At 48.4% G+C, this 19960-nt stretch overlaps 4 protein-coding genes across 4 annotated transcripts; 1 reads left to right on the forward strand and 3 right to left on the reverse strand.

Annotated features, from left to right (window-relative positions):
• Positions 1-1038: 1038 nt before the first annotated feature.
• Positions 1039-2916, reverse strand: LOC117847889 (uncharacterized). The gene has a single exon (XM_034729190.2). It carries the CDS (start codon positions 2404-2406, stop codon positions 2128-2130), a length of 279 nt encoding a protein of 92 aa, XP_034585081.1. The 5' UTR covers positions 2407-2916; the 3' UTR covers positions 1039-2127.
• Positions 2917-9486: 6570 nt separating this feature from the next.
• LOC117850816 (uncharacterized) lies at positions 9487-10261 on the forward strand. The gene is made up of 2 exons (XM_034732695.2): positions 9487-9743; positions 9950-10261. Exons 1-2 carry the CDS (start codon positions 9573-9575, stop codon positions 10112-10114), a joined length of 336 nt encoding a protein of 111 aa, XP_034588586.1. The 5' UTR covers positions 9487-9572; the 3' UTR covers positions 10115-10261.
• A 553-nt stretch (positions 10262-10814) lies between these two features.
• On the reverse strand, positions 10815-15202 carry LOC117850814 (glutamine synthetase, chloroplastic). Its single transcript, XM_034732692.2, has 14 exons — positions 15046-15202; positions 14667-14946; positions 14180-14219; positions 13913-14016; positions 13776-13824; positions 13409-13515; positions 13217-13304; positions 12958-13086; positions 12758-12832; positions 12425-12478; positions 12300-12337; positions 11818-11977; positions 11669-11729; positions 10815-11234 (listed from the first exon to the last, which is right to left on the reverse strand). The coding sequence occupies exons 2-14, from the start codon at positions 14906-14908 to the stop codon at positions 11095-11097; spliced, it is 1287 nt and encodes a 428-aa protein (XP_034588583.1). The 5' UTR covers positions 14909-14946; positions 15046-15202; the 3' UTR covers positions 10815-11094.
• Positions 15203-15818: 616 nt separating this feature from the next.
• On the reverse strand, positions 15819-19348 carry LOC117850813 (uncharacterized). The gene is made up of 4 exons (XM_034732691.2): positions 18635-19348; positions 18276-18509; positions 16715-17932; positions 15819-16633 (listed from the first exon to the last, which is right to left on the reverse strand). The coding sequence occupies exons 1-4, from the start codon at positions 18901-18903 to the stop codon at positions 15994-15996; spliced, it is 2361 nt and encodes a 786-aa protein (XP_034588582.1). The 5' UTR covers positions 18904-19348; the 3' UTR covers positions 15819-15993.
• Positions 19349-19960: the final 612 nt, after the last annotated feature.

Genomic DNA, 19960 nt, shown 5'->3' on the forward strand with positions numbered 1-19960 from the left:
TTGCGAAAACTTTGCATTTCTGATATTAGTTGTTTGTCTACATCGTAAACTTTGCAGATGGTAGATTTTCAGTCTCGTAATAAGTTTATCTGCATTGCTGGAAAAAGTTTCGCAGTTGATGTTGCACACTTTATAGCTCGAAAAAGAAACTTCATGGTGCAGATAGGATGTTGCTGGATCACACTAGCTACGTCTCCCGGCGATCATACGTCCCTTTCGGAAGGAATTGCATCCATACCACGTCCTTATTGATTTTTTTTCTGCACGTGAAGCTACCACTTACCTAAGAACCAGTAGACAATAGCTTCGCCCCCATTCGGCTAGTGCTCGCCTCCCCCACCAAATCTTGACCGTACATGAGCTATAGTGATCTGGACATGGACTGAAATTTCTCAGATGGGGTTTTGATCGAGTTGGAAATGGGCAAACTTGAATTGATTTTCCTTTCCAAATTAAATCTCACCTGTAACGTTAAAGGTTTACAGCTAGAGTTTGTTTTTTGGGTTGAAAGTAAAAAAAAAAAAGTCAGTACTTTCTTTGTTTTGAATTGAAAGTTCAAGACATGATTGCTGTATATAGTTTCGATTTACCTGAGAGCTAATGTTGAGTTAAAAGTTGACAATCGCCTCTTCAAGTTTTAATCTGTCTGCGTTGTAAGTTATATGCGTATTTTAAATTTAGCGCACACCTCAATATTGTAATTAAGACCTTTTACTTATTACAGCGCTCAAGACCAGCTTAGAGCTACTAGATCGTTCATCATGTCGTGTAAGGCGCTCATTCATGAGACGCGTTGTGTTACCAATTTTTCTCTACCTTAATATAAAGATGCATAATTCTCTTGTATATTCGACGAAAAACTTATTACAATGCTCGGGGCCATGAATCTTGTTTCAAAGGGGAAAGGAAAAGAGAGATCAACTCGCTCTTGCTTGTTAGTAGAATTATTTCTTGGACCAGTGCAAATTCGAGGTCCCCAAAAATTATTGTCCGTGAAAGTAAAAAGGTAATTTAACAATCTTACATGTACCACCAGAACTGGCTAATAAGCTTCGTGATACAAATTCAACCTTCTTTATGAATTTCACATTCCCATCTGTTGGGACCTTTTTCATGGGGGCAAGCATCAGAAAAAGATAAAGAACTTTTCGTGGATTTTTTTTACTTGACAGGAATGTACATGTACGGAATGTTCGTCATGAATAGGCATAGTTTGTTGATCTTTTATTGAGGAACAATAAAGAAAGGAATAACCCAAAAAAGAAGAAGGCAGTGACGCAGTTGGTTAAGATCAGTGTCTAAGGAAAAAAAACGTATGCTAAAACTTGGAGGAGCATTAATTGCCATTGGAGGTGGTCGATCAATGTGTTCACCACTTACCTCCACCTTTTAGAAAGGGGGGGAAAAGATCACCTTTGTCTTGATCTCTTGATCGAGAAGACTCCCTCCAATCCATTCCCTTCTGGTGTCAGTACTCACGATTTCGTATACCTCAATCCACAATTTTTGCTATGTGAAGAGAAAACGAAATCCACAATTTTGCACGTCACCTTTTTCTTCTAGCAAAAAAAATAGACTTCTTCCACGCGCGGCTGGGTTCCCAACCGAGTCCATCCACTTTGCTCATGTAGAGCAAAAAAATGGAAGAAAGAGAAGTGGAAATTGCTCAAACATTTTTGCACAGCGGCCTGGAGACTGGATTCAGGCGAACAAATATGTAGAATCGATAACAAAATATGTACAAGGAGATCAAACAAGAAACACTATACCCATATCTCTATCTCTTTCAATCAACAGAATAGCCTTGCTGTTCACTTGGCAAGCCAATCAATACAAGCAAAAAAAAAAAAAGGAGCCACAAGAAATCGAGAGAGAGAAAAAAAAAGAGCAGGGAAAAAGAGAAGAAAGGGAAGCAGAAGGGAATAGTAAAATACTACACGCTCCTCTCTTCTCCTTCTCATTCTTCTCCTCCACCTCGCCATGCACGGGCGCGTGCGAGCGAGACCAGCTCGCGCGCCAGGCCGCTGACGGCAATGGACGCGCCGGCCGGCCACACGGCAGGACACGCACGGTAGCTAGTAATGGCTGTAGCTTAAGAAGAAGCTAGCTAGTAGCTAGGTACGGTGCTCATCTATTGTGCAGCGGGTTGGGCCCCGTGGGCACGCGGCGCTTGTCCTCGTCGACCAGCTCGTCGCCACCGGCGCGCCACCGCCGGCCGAGCCCGATGCTGACGAGGCCGACGACGACGACGTCGAACGCGCTCCGCCTCCCGCCGTCGGGGGCCGCGGCAGCCTTTCCGCCGGCTCCCTCCGCGCCGGGCACCGCGCGCGCCTCGGCGGCGCACGCGGCAGCGAGGAGCACTAAGCACGCGACCACCGCCGCGCGAGACCACCGCCTCGCCCTCATGCCGCGCGCGCAAAGCAAGTTCGGCGTGGCCGGTGGCGGCGACGCCCGCGATGGCACGGCGGCAGGCGGCAGGCTTGGCTAGGAAGCGAATGAAGGCTTTTGACGTGTGGATCGAGCTAGGTAGGCGTTGGGGGAATGAAACGAAGGGGAAGAGGGGGGGCGGCCGGAGGAAGCGGAGCCCGGATGCAGTGGAGACAACAGTAGAGTTGTGGAGTGGAGTCAAAGCGGGTAAAGGCTCGGAGGGAGGAGCTGCAGGTAGCTGGAGGTTCTCGCTGCTGCAAAACTGCAAAGGGTTTTATGTAGGTGGGAAGGTGGTGTGGCCGTGTGGGGCGCGCGCCCATCAGCCCATGCCTCCCTCCCTCTGCAGGGCTCCACACGCTCAGAGAGAAGAGGCAAGGCGCAGAGGGCAGCTAGGGGCCAGTGGGGGGATGCCACCAAACCGCATTGAAGGATCTTCAATTCTCTGCGCCTCCCTGCCACTGTCCGCCTCAGCAGCCCAGCCCAGCCGAGCCCAGCGCCCCAGCCGTGGGGAAGAGAGAGAAAGAGGTAGAGAGAGAGAGAGAGAGGAAGGACGGGGGGAGAGAAGGAAACGCCCACACCCAGGCCACTTTGCAGTCACAGAGCAAAAAGGTGCGGAGGAGATGGAAAGTTTGGTGAGCACGGGCCCAACGCACAGAGTGACACACCCGGCCGCTTCGTTGCTGTTCAGTTCCCCCACAAGGACCGTGGATCATTTGGTTTGAAAGCTGGCTTGCTTCACCCACGTTTTCCTTTAGCTTGACACCACGGTGAAACTGGGGCAGCAACAATACATGTCACAACAAGTTACCCCAATTCCATCCTCTGATCTAATCTGCTCCATAGGTTATTGGTTATGGAGCCAAATGCAATGCTTACAGGTCTCAGCTAGCTGCACAGTTCTTGTACGTACTGGATTAGCAGCTGCTTCGCCGAGCACAGTATTTGGAGGCGTAGTCAATGCGGTAACTGTAGTTCCATTTGGTCATGCAGAGGCTCGAGTGAGTGACTGTCGCGCGCCAGAACTTGTGAAACGAGTGATCCGCGCGGTCAAAACCCCTTTCGACAGTGCCCCATAGTATAGTCGCCACGCTGCCCATGCCACGCCCTCTGCCCTTTTAGACGCGCGCCAATAAATACGGGATACAGGCATGCAGCATCATGGCTCATAAATGGAGACACGGAGAGAGAAGAGAGAGAGAACACATCGATCAGGGTTTACGTTACGACCACGGCCCGCCGCCCCGGCCGGCCGGTTTAGTATTTTGCTTCTGGCACAAGTTTGTTTTGTTTTGTTTGTAGGGTTGACGCCTTGACGGTCGAGGAAAGAGAGAGAGAGAGGGAAGCACATGCATTGCATGGGTCGAGTACATGAGAGAGAGTACGTGTAAAGTGTGTACGTAGAGCAAGAGCTCGGAACAAATGACGAGAAAGTGTGAGATGTTAGCTAGCTGTGTACAAGGATCGAGTACTGGAGCTTAGCGACAAGTAACCAAGCACCAAGGGACAAGAAACGGTCAGCGAAAGATGGGAGCTGGGGTAGGGGCTTGCACGAGCCGAGAGCGACAAGACAGAGGAAGAGAGGGAGCTCGTCGAGGAAACCATGCATCTTCCCTCTCCTCCTTCTCCGGGTTGTTTTCTGCAGCGTACACACCTCTCTCCGGCTCTCTCTCTACTCTCTAGACATCTCTATCAGGCATTCGGGCAGCTAGGCTGGGCAGTACGGGACACACTCGCTAGATGGGACTATGGGAGCAAGGACATGTCGTCGCCACTGGCCAACCACCTCCACGCAGACCTACGACTCCTGGCCCTACTCTACGTAGGCTAAGCACGGACGACGGACGCGAGAGAGATCGAGCTCTGGTCGATGGGCCCTACGACTCTTTGGCCACAGGTGCACTGGTGCAGTGCAGGGTCTCCTCTCCTGTACCTGGCACTTGCTGTACAGTACAGATGAAAATTTGTAGGGCGTCTTTTGTGCAAGTACTAGCTTCATCGTCTAGCTACCTGCCATAGTGCCATGCATGCCGTGAGTGGAATCGAGCTAGGTCAGACTAGCAGCTATTAGGCTTGTGTTAGCTTGCCCGATCCAACAGAATGGTAGTGGACTGGTGGTTCCTAGTGGCCGGAGCAATACTTTTGTGCTTGGAATTCTGTGGCTTCCATAATCCGTTGACCCCGATCCAGTAGTGGTTCTGGTTCAACAAGACCACTAGCTTATACGTCCTGTCAGCTGCTACAGCTCCGTTAAGCTGCTGTAGGAACGTCGTACGAGCCATCAGCTATCTAATCCACCACCGTATGGAATTATGGACGATATGGTGGCCGATCGAACTTTCTAATCATTCTTATGTTCTGGACAATAATGAGTTCGCCACACTCTGTTAATCCTTTAGAAGGACATCAAGGCCCCATGCACGCAAACCTGGATAGGGTTTTAGCCGTGATCGATGAAGATTACTCAGCGGCAGCAGTGGAAATGATAGTTCTGACGGCAGTTGGCTGTCAAATTATGGTAGCACTGCCACTCATTCTGCTTGCTTTTAATTTGCTTTGGGGCCTGCTGGCCTAGCAAATCTTTTGGTTAAAGGCTCTCCTTTATGGCCGATCCTTCACTCGAATGACCAGGTTTTAATCCGCCCTCCGGCCTTTTTTTTTCCATTTCTATGACCAAGTCTGCAGTACGCAATCAATATGTAAATCTACAGCTAATCTGCTTGCTTGTCTTTTACCCGGTTGTCGTTTGCTGCCTGCGTGATCAGGAGTTCAGAACGATTTGGATACGCGTAATAACGAATGAGGGAGTACAAAATCTAGGAGATTCAGGTGAGCAGTTCCTGGCATTGTTTTATAGCGTAACCAGACACAGGACCATGACAGTACCTTGACAGAACTACAGTTTATAGTAGTGGCTGTCAGTATAGTATGGTACTCCATCAAGAAGGGAATAGTAGTGGAAAAACACGTTGGTTGAACGTTAGTGGGCCTGGTCAACTGAAACTTGTTGGGTGGGCCTGTAAATGATCCCCGAAAGCCCACCTGATATCGGTCGCTGGATGGAGATCCGACGGTGACCATATGATTGAGAACCTTCCTTTAGACTACCAAAAATTGTTAGCGCAAATCAATCCAAATGGGGTTTATCACTCAGAGTTACTAACGCGTAGCTATGAGTTTTGTAGCCAGCAAGTTCGTTACAATCAACCCTAAGGACTCGGTGACCGGCGATATCACCGTATCCGAGGTTGAATGAAATTTGATTGTTCTGTAAAAAAAAAAAGGAATTTCGTGCAGAGTCGATGGCACTGGAGACCCTTTTTCCGGAGGCGTGTCTGGTGGAAGAGGTGGCCACCGGCAAAAGTTCCCCATGGGGATGGCCGCAGAACGGGAGCGCGCAGCACATCCATGCACCGCCACTCGCTCGGTCGTGAAGGCCAGGTCAAGGAGTCGTCTCCCTCCCTCCCCTCTGCACGCAGCTCCTCGATCGTGATCCCACCACGGTGATGGCGCGCGAATGATGGGGACGGAGACTAGCGCGGAAAAGCCACGCACCGCCACCGACCGTGGGGTAGTGCGGCAACGGCAACCGGCAACCGAGCAGAGGGCTGGAACACACATGTTGCCCGGCATCCACGTAACGGCAGGAACAGCGAGGGGAGAAGCGAACTCGCGTCCGTGGAAAAAGGACTCGGAAGGGGCGCGGCACTTTTTGATTTCGGCGTGGCTTCGCGTCAACAAGCGAAGGTCTTGCTAGTGTGGTCTGGAATTGTTTGCTAGCTGTGCGGGCGGATGACGTTTTCACGTGTGTGGCCTTCGCTCATGGGCTGGAGCCGACATCATATTTGGAGGCCCACGTCGGATCACTGTCGGTCCGCCGCTGCTGCATTGTTGGTGTTGGGTTCCACTGCTAGCTAGCTACCTACCTGCTGTTTCACGTACCGTTCATTGCTCGAGCGTGTTTGGATCTTAGGCTAAAAGTTTAATTGTTGTCATGTCGAATATTTGGATATTAGAAGAACTAAATATAAGTTAATTATAAAACTAATTGTAGAAGTTCTAGGCTAATTCGCGAGATGAATCTATTAAGCCTAATTAATCCATCATTAGCAAATTGTTACTGTAGCATCACATTGTCAAATTATGGATTAATTAGGCTTAATAGATTCGTCTCTCGAATTAGCCTCCATCTATGCAATTAGTTTTGTAATTAGTACATATTTAATACTTCTACAGTATCAAACATCAAATGTGATAGGGGCTAAAGTTTAGTCTAGGAAACAAACACCCCTATGTTGATATGTTGATATGGTAGGCGTGCACGCATACTGTCAGAGCTGTATGAAAGCTCCTGTGGAATTACCCAGCCGGTGGTGGGAAGTGGGTTGTGGTGGGTAGCTCCACCGTGTAGTTCATTCTCTGGTGCCCACTTTTACAATCATGATGTCAACTTACCTGGCTACGCGATACGGTACTGCCAGTCGCCACGTATATATGTCCCTTTCGGCACGTATGGTGTACGGAGCATGCGCATGGGTCAAGAACGCACTGAGAGACGCCACCTCTCTCTTTTGACTTCTGGCCAGACCCCTCGCCTGCCGTTGTTCCCCTTCCGTGCTCGAGCTCCGACCGTGTGCATGCAACGGCTTTTCACTTCACGTTCCGAAACAGTGCTAGCTAGGAGAAGCTACTAGAGCTGAATAGCAAGCAGATCGCCTGATCCCCCACTGCGGCGCCGTCCAAACGTGCTTCCCTTTTCGCAAGTCCTCCTCCTCCCTAGCTAGCTAGGAGCCCCGTAGAAATTATCGTGGATGTCCTTTCATAATTTCATTGGCGAACGGGGAACGGCCGACGGTGGCAGCCGCACAACCGCGCGCACGACGCAACGCGCGCGTGAGGAGGAAGCGCCAGCTGCCGGCGCGCGCGAGGCAAGCGCTGACGGGCGACTGACGACAGCGCGTAAACCTCGGCGGAACCAAACCGCGCGCGGATCGAGCCGGGCGAGGCCTACGATTGACCTGCGGCAGGCGCGCGCGCGCGCGGCGTGCGAGAGCCGAGAGCGGCGACACCGGACGCCATGCACCCCGAGCCCCTGCAGCCTGCAGGTGCGGCACGAACAGAGCGCGACACGCGCGGAGCGGCATGATTCCCGCTGTTCCGACGGGTTTCGGCCGCGCCCGCCGCTGCGTCGCCGTGGCGGTGCGAGCACCGCATATGGGCCAAGGGGCCGAGGCACACTATATATCCGCGCCGGGGGGAGCAGACCAAACGTTCTCGGCATGGCCGCATGGGCTAGGATCAAATGTTTTCGCTGGTCAAAAAGCATGTCCCCCTCCCTCGCTCCTCCAAAGCAAACGTGCTCCAGGAGCAGAGGCGAGCGAGCAAGAACGGCAGGTGTGTCCACGGGATGAGACAAGCGAATCTGCTCGCCGTAAGGGTTGCCGGTTGCCTCTATTAAAATGCGACGCATCCAAGTCAGTTATGGCCGGCTGGCCCTGTTCCGTTCAGACGGACGCTCCAGGTACTAGACGACTACCATTCGAGTAAACCCTCACGATTTTGTAGTATCGCAAGACAACTACCCAGTATTCAAATACACGCACAGTGGATAAGAAGACCATAGATTAAAGTATCTATCCCCCCAAATTAAGCACGCATGATTGGTACCACCGTCCCACTGGCCGTTGGCTCGGTTTTCTGTTGACAAACATTTCAATCACTCCAATTCCGTTGTGAAAAAGCAACTCTGATCATCAGGAGCAACAAACGAAAACACAAATGATAAAAATGAATTAGGGCTGCGAGTCTTGGACCTACTAGGCACACCTTCACAAGAGACAAGAGTAATATTGGTCGCTGGCATGTTATTTTAGTTGGCATGTCGGTACCCCATAGAACTCGACGTCTCCGTGACCAACAGCGCTTATTAACAAGAGACGACAACGACAGGTCTGATAAAAGAAACCTCCCCGAGCTTGACCCCTCCTTGTCTCGAGCCCCCCATCTCTAGCTAACACCAGCAGGCTGCTCTCTCTAATCAGGAAGCACATATTAATGAGATGCCTCGGCTTTAGAATACAGGCTAACATGGAAACGCACATACTTCCCCACAGAAAGATACACATTTGGAATTGCCTTCTCGGCACTAGACACTGACCAAATCAGAGTGGTTAGTGGTTGGTTATCAGCCTGGTCCTGCAAATTAGCTCAAACTTCAGTCTTGATTTGAGGGCCATTGCTTCTTCGTTGATCTGAATATTAGTCTTCTGCAACCAGTCATTGTATCTCTTCTGTTGGCATAGGGTCTGTAATCTTTTTCTTTTTAGAATAAGGAGCTTCATTAATTACTGGAACATAGGGTCTGTAATCTTGATACCACTTATCAGAAGATGCACACCCAGCATGGTAATACGTACAGAAGACAAGGAATCTCACAGGCATGATGCATCCACTCACAACATCACAGCATGCATGCATGAGAAAAAACATGAAGCATGGGGGTCACGGTGAGGCCATGCCCATCCCATCAGTCGGTAAACGGTAGTGCACTGATGGAGCAGCATCATGTGTGTCCTGCCTGCAGCGTGTTGCTTAGGTTGCGGGATGGGTCCTCCTCTTTTTTGTCAGATTTAGTAGGGATGGATCTCACGAGAGCAAGGAGAGAGAGAGAGAGAGAGAGAGAGAGAGAGAGAGAGAGAGAGAGAGAGAGAGAGAGAGAGAGAGAGAGAGAGAGAGAGAGAGAGAGAGAAGGCCTAGAGCAAATCGCCAAACTTTGGGGTTGCCCGTGCCCCTACCTAATAATTGTACACTCCTAACACAATTGCTTAATTACTCACTCACATGTGACGTAATGGTCCACAAACTAGAGCTCGTTATGCTAATAATGCCTCCAGTTTTGGCTTGTTTGCAAAGTGGTGCCTGGATGTCATATACTTCTTCTTTGTGAACTAAACCCTTTAGCAACTTTTCTAAACGAGGCCGGCTTCGCTAATATGTCAAACTCTAGGTACCATTGTGCATCTTGTCCCAGCAACCGTCACCAATTTATACCCACGAAAGAAAGAGCCTGCGACAGGCAGAGCGGCTTCTCCTTCTCTTATTGAGGCCTCTTCATCACCAACCATCATCGCCATTGCCAATCCACCAGTATGAAGAAGCTACTCTGTGTAGTACTAGTCTCGAGCCTTCTTCTCGCCACTCTTTCAGGCGCTTCTTCATCATCTCTCACTTCCTCCCTCGGGAGAGATCAAGCACAAGTTCTAGGCCGCAAAGGCGCAGTCCATTACGAGCATCTGAGCAGGAAGATGCAGCAGCCCGAGGTCAGTCCCCCAAGAACCTGTTGAAGTTTCATTGTTTCTTGTGCGGCAAAGAAAAACTTCAGTACCTGAAGGCTGAATCTAGCTAACAGCTGTCTGCTGCCTGTTTCTACACAACAGTTTTGTTCAGCTAATATCTTCATCATCAGCAATTATAAACAGTAAGAGAACTTGGCAGTTCATGATACATCTTGTCCATCCATGATCAGGAATTGGCCGTGGAAGTGAAGAAACCAACGGAGACGAAGGCCGGCTGGACGGTGGACAAGGGTGCGGACGCCGAGGAAGGGCTGATCTACAGCGCGGACTACAGCGCGGTGGCCATGCACGCTGGGTCCCCGCCCAAGCCCAAGCACAGGCACCCCAAACCATAGGGAATCTGTTCGTCTCCGTGTACAACCTTTATCCCTATGTACTGTAGTTAATCATGTTCTTAATTTCGCGTGTCCTGCTTATCGCGGGACCATATCCCTGCTGTATAGAATCCGTTGCTTCCGTTGCTGCGAATGGGGTTCTTTGCATCTCGCTGGTAGGTTCTGATCAAATGTGTCTCACAAGTGCACAGTAGAACGTGTTCATAAGCTAATCCGCACGTAGAAATGGGAGCCGGTCATGCATCAAATCATCGTTAAAAATGCCCCCCCAAAAACGCCGACATGCCATTGCCAGCCGTGGGGCTGGGTGGTTGGGCGATTGGGTGGTTCCTGTTCGGACGGCGCGAGTTGGGTGAACGGCGAGGCGGCGGATTCAGGAGGACGTGGATCAAAGCAGGGCGAATAGCAAATGGCATCGGTGCGGTTTCAGCTTACAAGTTAGGCCCTCTTTGGCACGGCTATTTCACGCAAATCGAGATACTGTAGCGTGAAGCCGTTTTGTAAGTCGGGACTAAAATGAACTAGAAGCCGGGTGAAGCCAGTTTTTTTGGCTCACCGGCTTTGGCTTCACCGGTGAAGCCGTTTTGGGATGAGCCGTGCCAAAGGGGGCCTTAGAACATAACAGAACCTGTCACACGTTAAGACTGACTGAGGCACAACTGGAGAACCAGACTCGCGGAATATATTTCAATGTCCATCATTCAGTCCCAAATGGCGCGGAATGCATTTCAATGTCCATCATTCAATCCCAAATGGATCATTCAATCCCAAATGGAGTCGAGTACAGACCAAGTCCAAAACGTGGTGTTCAAGCAAAAGGTTACTGTAACAGACTAATCAAAGACAATGTGTCCTGTGGGTCCAGAAACTGGAAATTTGTACAGACTGGCGCCGAGCAGAATCACACGATGCAGACCGATGGGCAACAGTCAAATTTGTTGCGGACCGGTTTTATTCGCCTGGAGCATCCTTCAAGTCTTTCATACCTTGAGCGCCAACTTCTTAGCGGCAAGAGCCTCCGCCTCAAGGGTTGGCTCCCAAAGAATTGTGGTTTCTGCCAGTAGCCCTGTCACGATGTATGGGTCCATGTTTGATGCCGGGCGACGGTCTTCCAGGTAACCTGTTAGAGTGGCCGAGGTGAAAAAGGGAAACAGTTTTGCATTTTATAATTCCATAGCTACTGAATTCACATGCATGGATACTGAATGGTACAATAAGATATGGATTTAGTGGCATGGTATCTTTTTTTTTTCATTCTATTCGGTGCACGCATTGGCCAACTGGATGTATACATGAGCTAACAGAAGACATATTTACATCCTCAAACTAAACGAGTAAATTTATAAACATTTCAAAGACAAAATGCAACATTGAAGTGTAGGGTCATTTGGATAGAGTGCTGTCAAGATCATAAGACCTCAGTTGCAAGCTTAGCAAGATAATGTAAAGGCAAGAGAAGTTATCTACTCTGCATGGCCTAGACTCTTTGTCCAATGTCCAGGTGGTATTTATATGAATTTATAGGTAATTTCAGCATAAACTGCTAGAACATACCTTTTCCTTTGGCCTCGGTATCTCTTCCCACACGAATAGAGCAGCCACGGTTTGCCACACCCTGATAAATGAAAATGTTTCATTGGCAACTTATAAATATACAATATTCAGTAGATTGGCAAAGATAAAGAAAGGTGCTTCATCCATACCCATGAGAAGGTGTCGATGCTAGCTGTCTCGTGTAACCCTGTCAATCTTCTTTCATTTCCTTCTCCGTATGCACTAATATGCAAATCATGGCGCAGAGAAAGGTTCAGGATTGCTTTCTTGATCAATTCAAAGCCTCCATCTTCACGCATGCTCTTTGTGCTACATTTTCAAGGATTTCAGACTGTCAGTCCCAAATAAGGATATTGAGAAAAATTCATAATGCAGAAAGTTAGTAATTAACTGAGGTGAATACTCATATGGCTCATTCACACTAGGCAACAATTTATTAATGGCCTACTGATACTTTTACTCCCTTTTTGGAATAAAGAACACACGTTTTTATTTAACTCTCAGCAGTCAGCATATGCTAACCTATAATGCTAATGTACTATAGGCATTCTGATGTTTTGTCTACACATGACAAAACATACCATGAGCTAATTGGGAAGGATAAATAAGTATTAGTATAAAGGATTGTAACCTGTAATTTGTGTGGCAGCCAGCTCCGTTCCAGTCACCCTGTCACCATATGATGCGGATATATGTTCAGTTTCCTTTAAATCTAATCCATTATAATAACTTGAAATATGTAACTAACAGACATACCGGAATTGGTTTCGGATCAAGGGTAAGCACAACTCCAGCTTGCTCCGTGATTCTCTGATAAAGGTGAGTAGGACTATTTAGAAGTGCTTATAGTGATGCTAAAATTGATATCAGCTTAAGGACATAATCATGGGCTTCAAACCTCAGGTGTTTTGAACGAAACAGATACACTGAACTACGGTTTTTTCACCACAAGAAAAATATCTTAAAACCTATAAATGCTTTATACTATGATAAGCTGATGTACTCTTAAAAATATGCTCCAAATAATAAGGAAGAAGAAAAGAACCGAAATGACACGCTACCAGGAAATCTAATTACTATTTGAAGTACCTCGAGAAGGTATCTTGAAATCCATATGTGGTCTCCTGCTTCAATACCAACACTAGGTCCAACTTGGTACTCCCACTGCACAGATAAGGATCATGAAGTTCTGTCAATTAAACAGTGTGGGAGGGGTGGAGACATACCACACAGATTCAGAAAAAATAAAAAACAAATTACATGTGTCTATGGAAGTAACATAACCATACCTGACCAGGCATGACCTCCCCGTTTGTTCCACTAATGTTGATTCCAGCGTAAAGGCATGCCTTGTAGTGAGCATCTGATATGTCACGGCCAAATGATTTCTCCGCTCCTACGGCGCAGTAGTATGGACCCTGCCATATTTTGACACAACATTTTTTTTTCAAAATAGTGTTCATCAAGCCAATGCAAGACGTATTTCAACAAGTGACTTTATTATGGCATGTTAAACCAAGTCAACTTTCTTCTTGTTTAATAAAATACCTGGGGACCAGGGTAGCCCCCAACAGGCCAGCCAAGAGGCCAATTCACATCTCTCTGAAGCAAAGTGTACTCTTGCTCAATGCCAAACCTGGAAGCAAAAGGATGCAGCAAGTGTTTCAACTTTCAACTCATTCCGTGATAGTAAGATTTGTATTGGAATTTACAGAGTACATGTGATTAAGTCGTAATTACCATGGCACTTGTTCAACGACCCTTGGGTCGCTGAAAATTTGTGCAGCCCTGTGGCGTTTGTTAGTAGGAATGGGTTCCCCAGCTGGTGTGTAGGTATCACACATAACCTGAGAAGCCAAATTTTATATTAATCAGCAGACTGTTTTGCACATGCTAATCAAAGGTCAGTACGTTCGCCCATGGGTGCAGGTGATTATGTGGCATCCACTCGAAGGGGCATATGCGGCAATCAAAATTGAAGGTGAAAAGATGATACCACTCTAACTGGCAACTGCTATTCTTTTAACCCTTTTGTTCACATTTATGTGGAATTGCACAGAAGGCTACAAGCATGTATGGAAAGGGATTCAGTTGGGATTGGAAGTACCAAAATGTTGTTGCCACCTCGGAATGGATCCTTGAAAATAGCCTGGGGGCTGAGAACAGAAAGAGAAATATCAGCAATGTACAGTAAAAAAATGCTTTGCCTGTAAAAGAACACATCTACTGTAATTTCCCCCTTACTATAGAATGACTTCACTGTCTTCTCCTGGAGCTTGCCCTGTGCTTGATCCATCGTAGTTCCATTTTGGTAGTTCCGAGGGATCCTCCACTGGCTTCTCAATTGTCTGGGATGCGGGCATGAAGATCTATTTTGAGTATTGGTGTGTAAAAGTGGTATGCAAATAGCAAAAGGAGTGCCCTGTGCTCATTGGCTCATTTCCCTAAACACCTCGTAATTGTCCGCAAAAGGGGATGCAAATAATGGTGGTGGTGACGTTGAATGCTTACCCTTGATTTGCTTCTGAGGTCGATTCCAGATCCTCCAACCCTACACAATGCGAAAAAAGGGGAAGATGCAGATTCGTGAACACAGAGCTTTTAAGTTTTAACACTTTGCATCAGTAGTGTGATCCGCATTTTAGTATTTTACTCACAAGAGTATGTGGTACACTACTATTTAAGTGCTGGAACTGGAAAGCAGAGATGAATCAGCACCCACAAAGCATCAGAATTTATGTTTTGGACTAACAGCTTCATAACTTTTAGTGGCTCCGATACTATTTTAACTAGTAAAGGCAAGTCCACACTGTTGTCCCCGTGCTAGTGTAGTTGCATCTCAATTCTTAACTATTCAAATCCCAATCGGACGGTTCACGGGCCTGCAGAAAGTGTGGCCTTGTCCTGTTCCAATGCTATTCCTCATGTGGGGAAGAAAAAAAAATGTTCCCTCTGCGCTGCAGCGAACCGACCAGTGAGCGAAATGTAAGGCGCGTACCAGATGTACTCGGCGATGATCTTGTCGGTGTAGGGCTTGGTGTCCAAGTTGAGCATCTGCTCGAGGCGCGGCACCACCCCGGTGCTGGCTGTGCTGATGGCCATGACCTTGAACCCCGAGGTGCCGCGGCCGGTCCTCCTGACGCCCCACACCCTTCCCCCGGCGCCCGCCGCCGGCCTCGCCCGGACGGCCGCCTTCGCTCCGACCTGGCACTGCATCGCCGGCACCACCGCCTGCGCCATCCTCCCGATCAACCACCCGGCTTAATCACCCGCAAAACCTTCATAAAAAACAAGCAGCGCACCGTCACCACCAACCAACCAAACCCAAATGCAGCAGAGAGAAGAGATGGCGGCGTGCGTGCATTGCACCGACTCACCTGCGCCTTTGGGAGGATGGAGACGAGATGAAGACGATGCGAGAGAGGGAAGAGGGCGTCTCGGAATTTCGGGGTCGGGCCGTATAAATATTTCGGATCCAGTGGACGCGGCGGCAACTGCATCTGGCTTTTCGCTGAGGGGATAGGGCTTTTGTTGGGTGGACGAGAGATTCCTGGCCCTTGCGAGCATCAGGGGCAGCAGCAGCACGATGGCACTGGCACCGCCCGAGCCGAGCCGAGCCGAGCCGAGGCCCTCCATCACAAATCCGGATAAAATCCATGGCTCTCCTTGTCACGTCGGCGCTCTTGACCTCTCACGAAACGCAGCGTTGTTTATGCGTTAAGAATTAAGATTGATCGATCGGCATTGACGCAGTGTAATCTGTGAATACAATATGCGATCCAGCGGAACCTCTGACCGGAGAGGCCAATAATTGGAGTGGAGGCGAGATCAGCGGTTCAGGATCGTCATCTTCTTGGTTGCTTGTTTTGCAGCAGCAAGCGGCGCCCGTTGATTCGATCCGCCGTGGCAGGTGTCGGAGACGGCCAATTGCAATCCCATCCGCACCGTGGCGCTCACTATTCGGCTGCTGCACTGTGGTAGGCACAAGTGGCCATTTCAGCAGAGATCTCAAGTCAGTACCACACCACTGGGGATTCTTTACTGGCAACATGCGAATACTGAATTCAGAGGTGTTCAGGTGAGACGGAAGAAACGTCCAGCGCTGCGCAGGGCACACATGTGATGAACTGAGTACTGGGTGACAAAACAATGCCGATAAGCTGAGCTAATCTGGCCAGCAGTGAAGCTTAAGCATCACGAAATGGTTGTGTGTGGTACAAAACAGTACAAGTGTCCGGTTAGGTAGGTTTTTCTCGCTAGGAAAAATAATGACTAGGTCACCACCACTAGAAACTTGTCTGTCAAGGGGATTCTCCGCTACATCCTCAGCTCACGTGTGCCCCGTGCAACGCCAGCATTCCCCTCATGTACTGATTCCTGGTTGTTCTGTACATCTGAAGCAACGTTTCGAAGCTCCCGCACGCGTCCTCGTACTCGTACACGACGCACCTGCAGAACCTTGACTTGAAGCCGGTGAAGCCAACCAAGGCTTGCTCAGGGTCAGAGCTGAACGCCTCAACAAGCTCTTCAAGGGCCTCCAAGATATTACAGAAATCGATTCTGAGGTCTGCGTCTCCTTCTTGTGGCAAGTGCCGAAGCCAGCTCATCCATTGGAAGGGTTCATCGTTTTTTTCTTGCACAGCCAACTTGATGCTTTCCAGTGCTTCCTTGAAGCTGCAATTCTTCTCGATGTTCCTGATTATCTCATCAAAAGTTGATCTCTGGCTACTTCTAAGGGCCTTCAAGTGAGCCATTGCACAGGCACTGGGTGATGGAAGCTTTGCTGCAACCATGCATGCCTTCCTGAAAATAGGATCATTGCCGGAGAGCAACCTGATGGCCACATGCAACACAATAGCAAATAGTGAAGTTTCCTTTTTTGCACTGGACTTGTCAAATTGAGAGCCTCCAAGCTTCTGCTTCTCCACCCAACAATGAAGGGCAATATGTGCAAATCCTTCCCACCTGCAACACAATGTAATGTTAAGGAGCAGAAACACTAGACACACAAAGGTAAAATTTTACATAAATACGACACATACTTACTCAAAGGGTGGTTCAACCTCAATAGCAAGGGTCAAATGGAGTGAATAACCACCATGTGCATTAATCTGAGGTTCGCCAACATCAGTGTGAGCCTCATGAACATAGCCTCTAGGAATGTACATCATGTCTCCTTCATGTAAAACCTCCACCCTTCCACTGTTATCTTCTAAAGTACCATCTAAAGGGTCAAAAGGTTCATATAATCTAGGCAAAAGTGGCTTTGGGTTAGGCCAAATCATCCATTTCTTGCAACCAAGTAGCTGCCAAACAAATACACAGTGATCATCATAATGGCGGGCTAGGCCTTGAGACCTTGCAGGTGAGAAGTATATGTTGGCTCCTACAGAAGGTTGGCCAAATAGATCAGCCAGGGCAGAAGCTATAGCAGCAACCTTTGCAAACCGGAACTCCATGCCACGCAACGCAATTGAATAACCATTCTTGAATGAGTGCTTGCATTTTTTGGTGAATGTATCTTCATCCAGGAAGACTGTTCCATCATCGAAAAAGTGCTCCTCCATCACACATCCCCTTGAGGTTTGGTCACTCAGGTCTTGTGTTCTCAAGACTCTAATGTCTTGCCTGTACATTATGGCATCACCCAAGGAATCATGAACCTCTTGGAGAAATGAATTTATGTCGAGTTCATCAGAAGCAATAGCAGGACAAGAAACAAGCCCCTCCATGAATGATTCGATGATAGCATCAGGTGCTGCACCAAGATTAAAGGCACTATGCAGGGCAGCAAAGACAGGATCATCATTTCGAGTGTTTTGTTTCCTCCTGTACAAATTTGGTGACCTTTCCCAGTAGGCCAGGACAAAGTTTTCAAAGCTGGACTCTGTTTGGCCAAAAATACTTTCCCTGACCACATCAGGCTCTAGGCAGGTTGGAGAAGCAAGATCAATTGAAAGCCTAAAAATAGCTTTACATATCTCATATTCTCTACTTTGAAGTTGATTCTTCCCGTTGTTGCAATCAGCTGATGATCTCAAGAGTTGGACTTTCTTCCATACTTTATGTAACAAAGACAGAGCGGTCCTTACTAGCTCTTTCTGAATGCTCTGCAATTTATCAAGTTTGCAGGAATTTACCAGAAGCACCACTGTGTCAGTGATCAAGTAAAAGATTTTATTTGCTTCTGTATCTCTTTTTGGGTATTTGGTGGTCCTGCTATCGACAAATTCACGGATAGATTCCACCTGAGAAAATACATACCTACAGGAAGTCAATTTCACATTTTCACTTGCTGAAGAAATTCAGAAAGTACAAACAGGGAGCATCCCTTTCACCAATTAAAACAGACTGTGATACTTGCCTTCTTCTAGCATGGCTAAATCATGCAATTGAAGTACATTCCTCTGATATAAAGCATGGCTCAATTTGCTACAGTTAATATAAACAATATAAACGAACTGCCGGTAGGAAAACTAGCTAGCACATGAGCACCAATTCGAGGATTTGATATCAAAATTTGATTTTATTTTTGTTGAATTTGATAGGGTAAATTCATATAAACCAGTAAGCAAAACGTGCTTCATACAGGGATACAGATGCTCACAATATCCTCGGCAGAACAGGCGAGCCTGCAAGACGCTCCCTACCAACTGAAGACGCCGAGAGATCCATTATAGAATTACAGGCAGCCTCAGTCACTCGCTGGCTTCTACTCCCCAGCGCCCTCGCCAAGCCGCTGGCGATGCAACTGTCGGACGCCAGCACCTCGCCGGCCTCCATGGACCGCAACGCCGCGGCGCCCAGCACCTCGCAGCTCAGCGCCGCTACAGACGAGCAGCTGCAGTCCACATTGCAGCACACAGTGACAGTGCATCAGAAGGGCACGGATTTAAGAGAAACAAGCGCAGGGAGGGCATTCCTGCAAATTGCATTGGTGGAACGTGGAGTTCGAGCTGCGCCTACCTGGTGGAGAGGAGGCGGGGGAGGAGCGCGACCAGGGAGTCCGGGAGAGGGGAGAGCATCTGTCGCGGGCGGGAGAGCACACGACGCAGGAGGCGGGCTGCGAGTGCGGCAGGAGAGCAGGAGTTGCGGTTTTGGCTGGTGGTTTGGGCGGCGGCGAGAAGGACGGGGAAGACGTGGCGGTCGAAAGAGGCGGAGGAGGGAGAGGCGTCGTCGTCGGCCGCTTCGTCGCCGCGCTCCTTCCTCCTTTTCCTCTTCCCGCTCCGATTCATGGCGTTCGTTTCGGTTCACGGCGGCGGCTGGGAGCCTGGGACTGGGAGGCCGCGTGTGCGCGGTGGGGACTTGGGAGACGTTTGATGGAGAAGTACGTGACGCCTGTATCGTTGGCGTATGAGAGTATATTACGCTTTCTCATCAGCTTTGCGCCTTTGCATGATGACGCCAAGAGCCCAAGGCGTCGGTTGGGAACTTGGAATGCATTGGGCCGGCCTGAAACTTAGTTTTTTTAAAAAACTCCAAAATCACCCTATCCTCTAAACAAGTGACAATAAGAGGGCCGTGCAGCTAAAAAAAGTGAAGGATATGATGGGCTTTTACACCAAAGCGTGACGCTAAGATGCACGCAGCGTACTAAAATCAATTAGAGAATAAATTAGTCTGAGGTAGCAGCTCGAGCTGATCTTCAAAGGCGATCTGGCACGCCATTAGTCACTAAACTAGTACCAAATTGCTGATTCATTTATGCTAAGAACTCGAACTTTAGCAATCATACTGTTAGCTCATTGAATAGTTAAATCACTGTGGTGGCCTATTCCCCATGCTTGCTCTTTGCAAAGTTGGAGGAGTACAGTCAGCACGCCTACACCTACTCCCAACGCCTTGGCCGCCAAGAATGCTTTTGGTCGCTTGCAGTGCTATATGAAGACCTCAAGTCGTCTATCAGCAGTACTAGGGAACTCTCTGTTTCTGAGCTACATGTCTCCTGACTATGCGTCGTAGAGCTGTTCCTCTCTTCTTCTCAAATCTCGTCTCTGCGCTTCTTGTTTTTTGAATCATGATTCCGGTTTTACTGTGCCAGTTTCCTTTTTTTCCCCCTTTAGGGCTTTCCGCTTCAAGTTTATTTGCTGGTTTAGTTGGCCACGATCATCTTTATTTGTTTGGGCTTGGCCCTTGGACGGAGGACAATGATGGAAACAACGAAGGCTCGCTCGCCGAACCTAATATGCTGGCATCTCAAATGCCTTGAGGATCATATTCGTATGTGTACTGAGTTCTCCATGCCATGCTTACATCTTTCTTTTGTCTATTACTCTATCATCAGTTTTATTT

The sequence above is a fragment of the Setaria viridis genome, chromosome 3 (genome assembly GCF_005286985.2).
Source record: "Setaria viridis chromosome 3, Setaria_viridis_v4.0, whole genome shotgun sequence".
In the NCBI taxonomy this organism is placed as follows: Eukaryota; Viridiplantae; Streptophyta; class Magnoliopsida; order Poales; family Poaceae; genus Setaria; species Setaria viridis.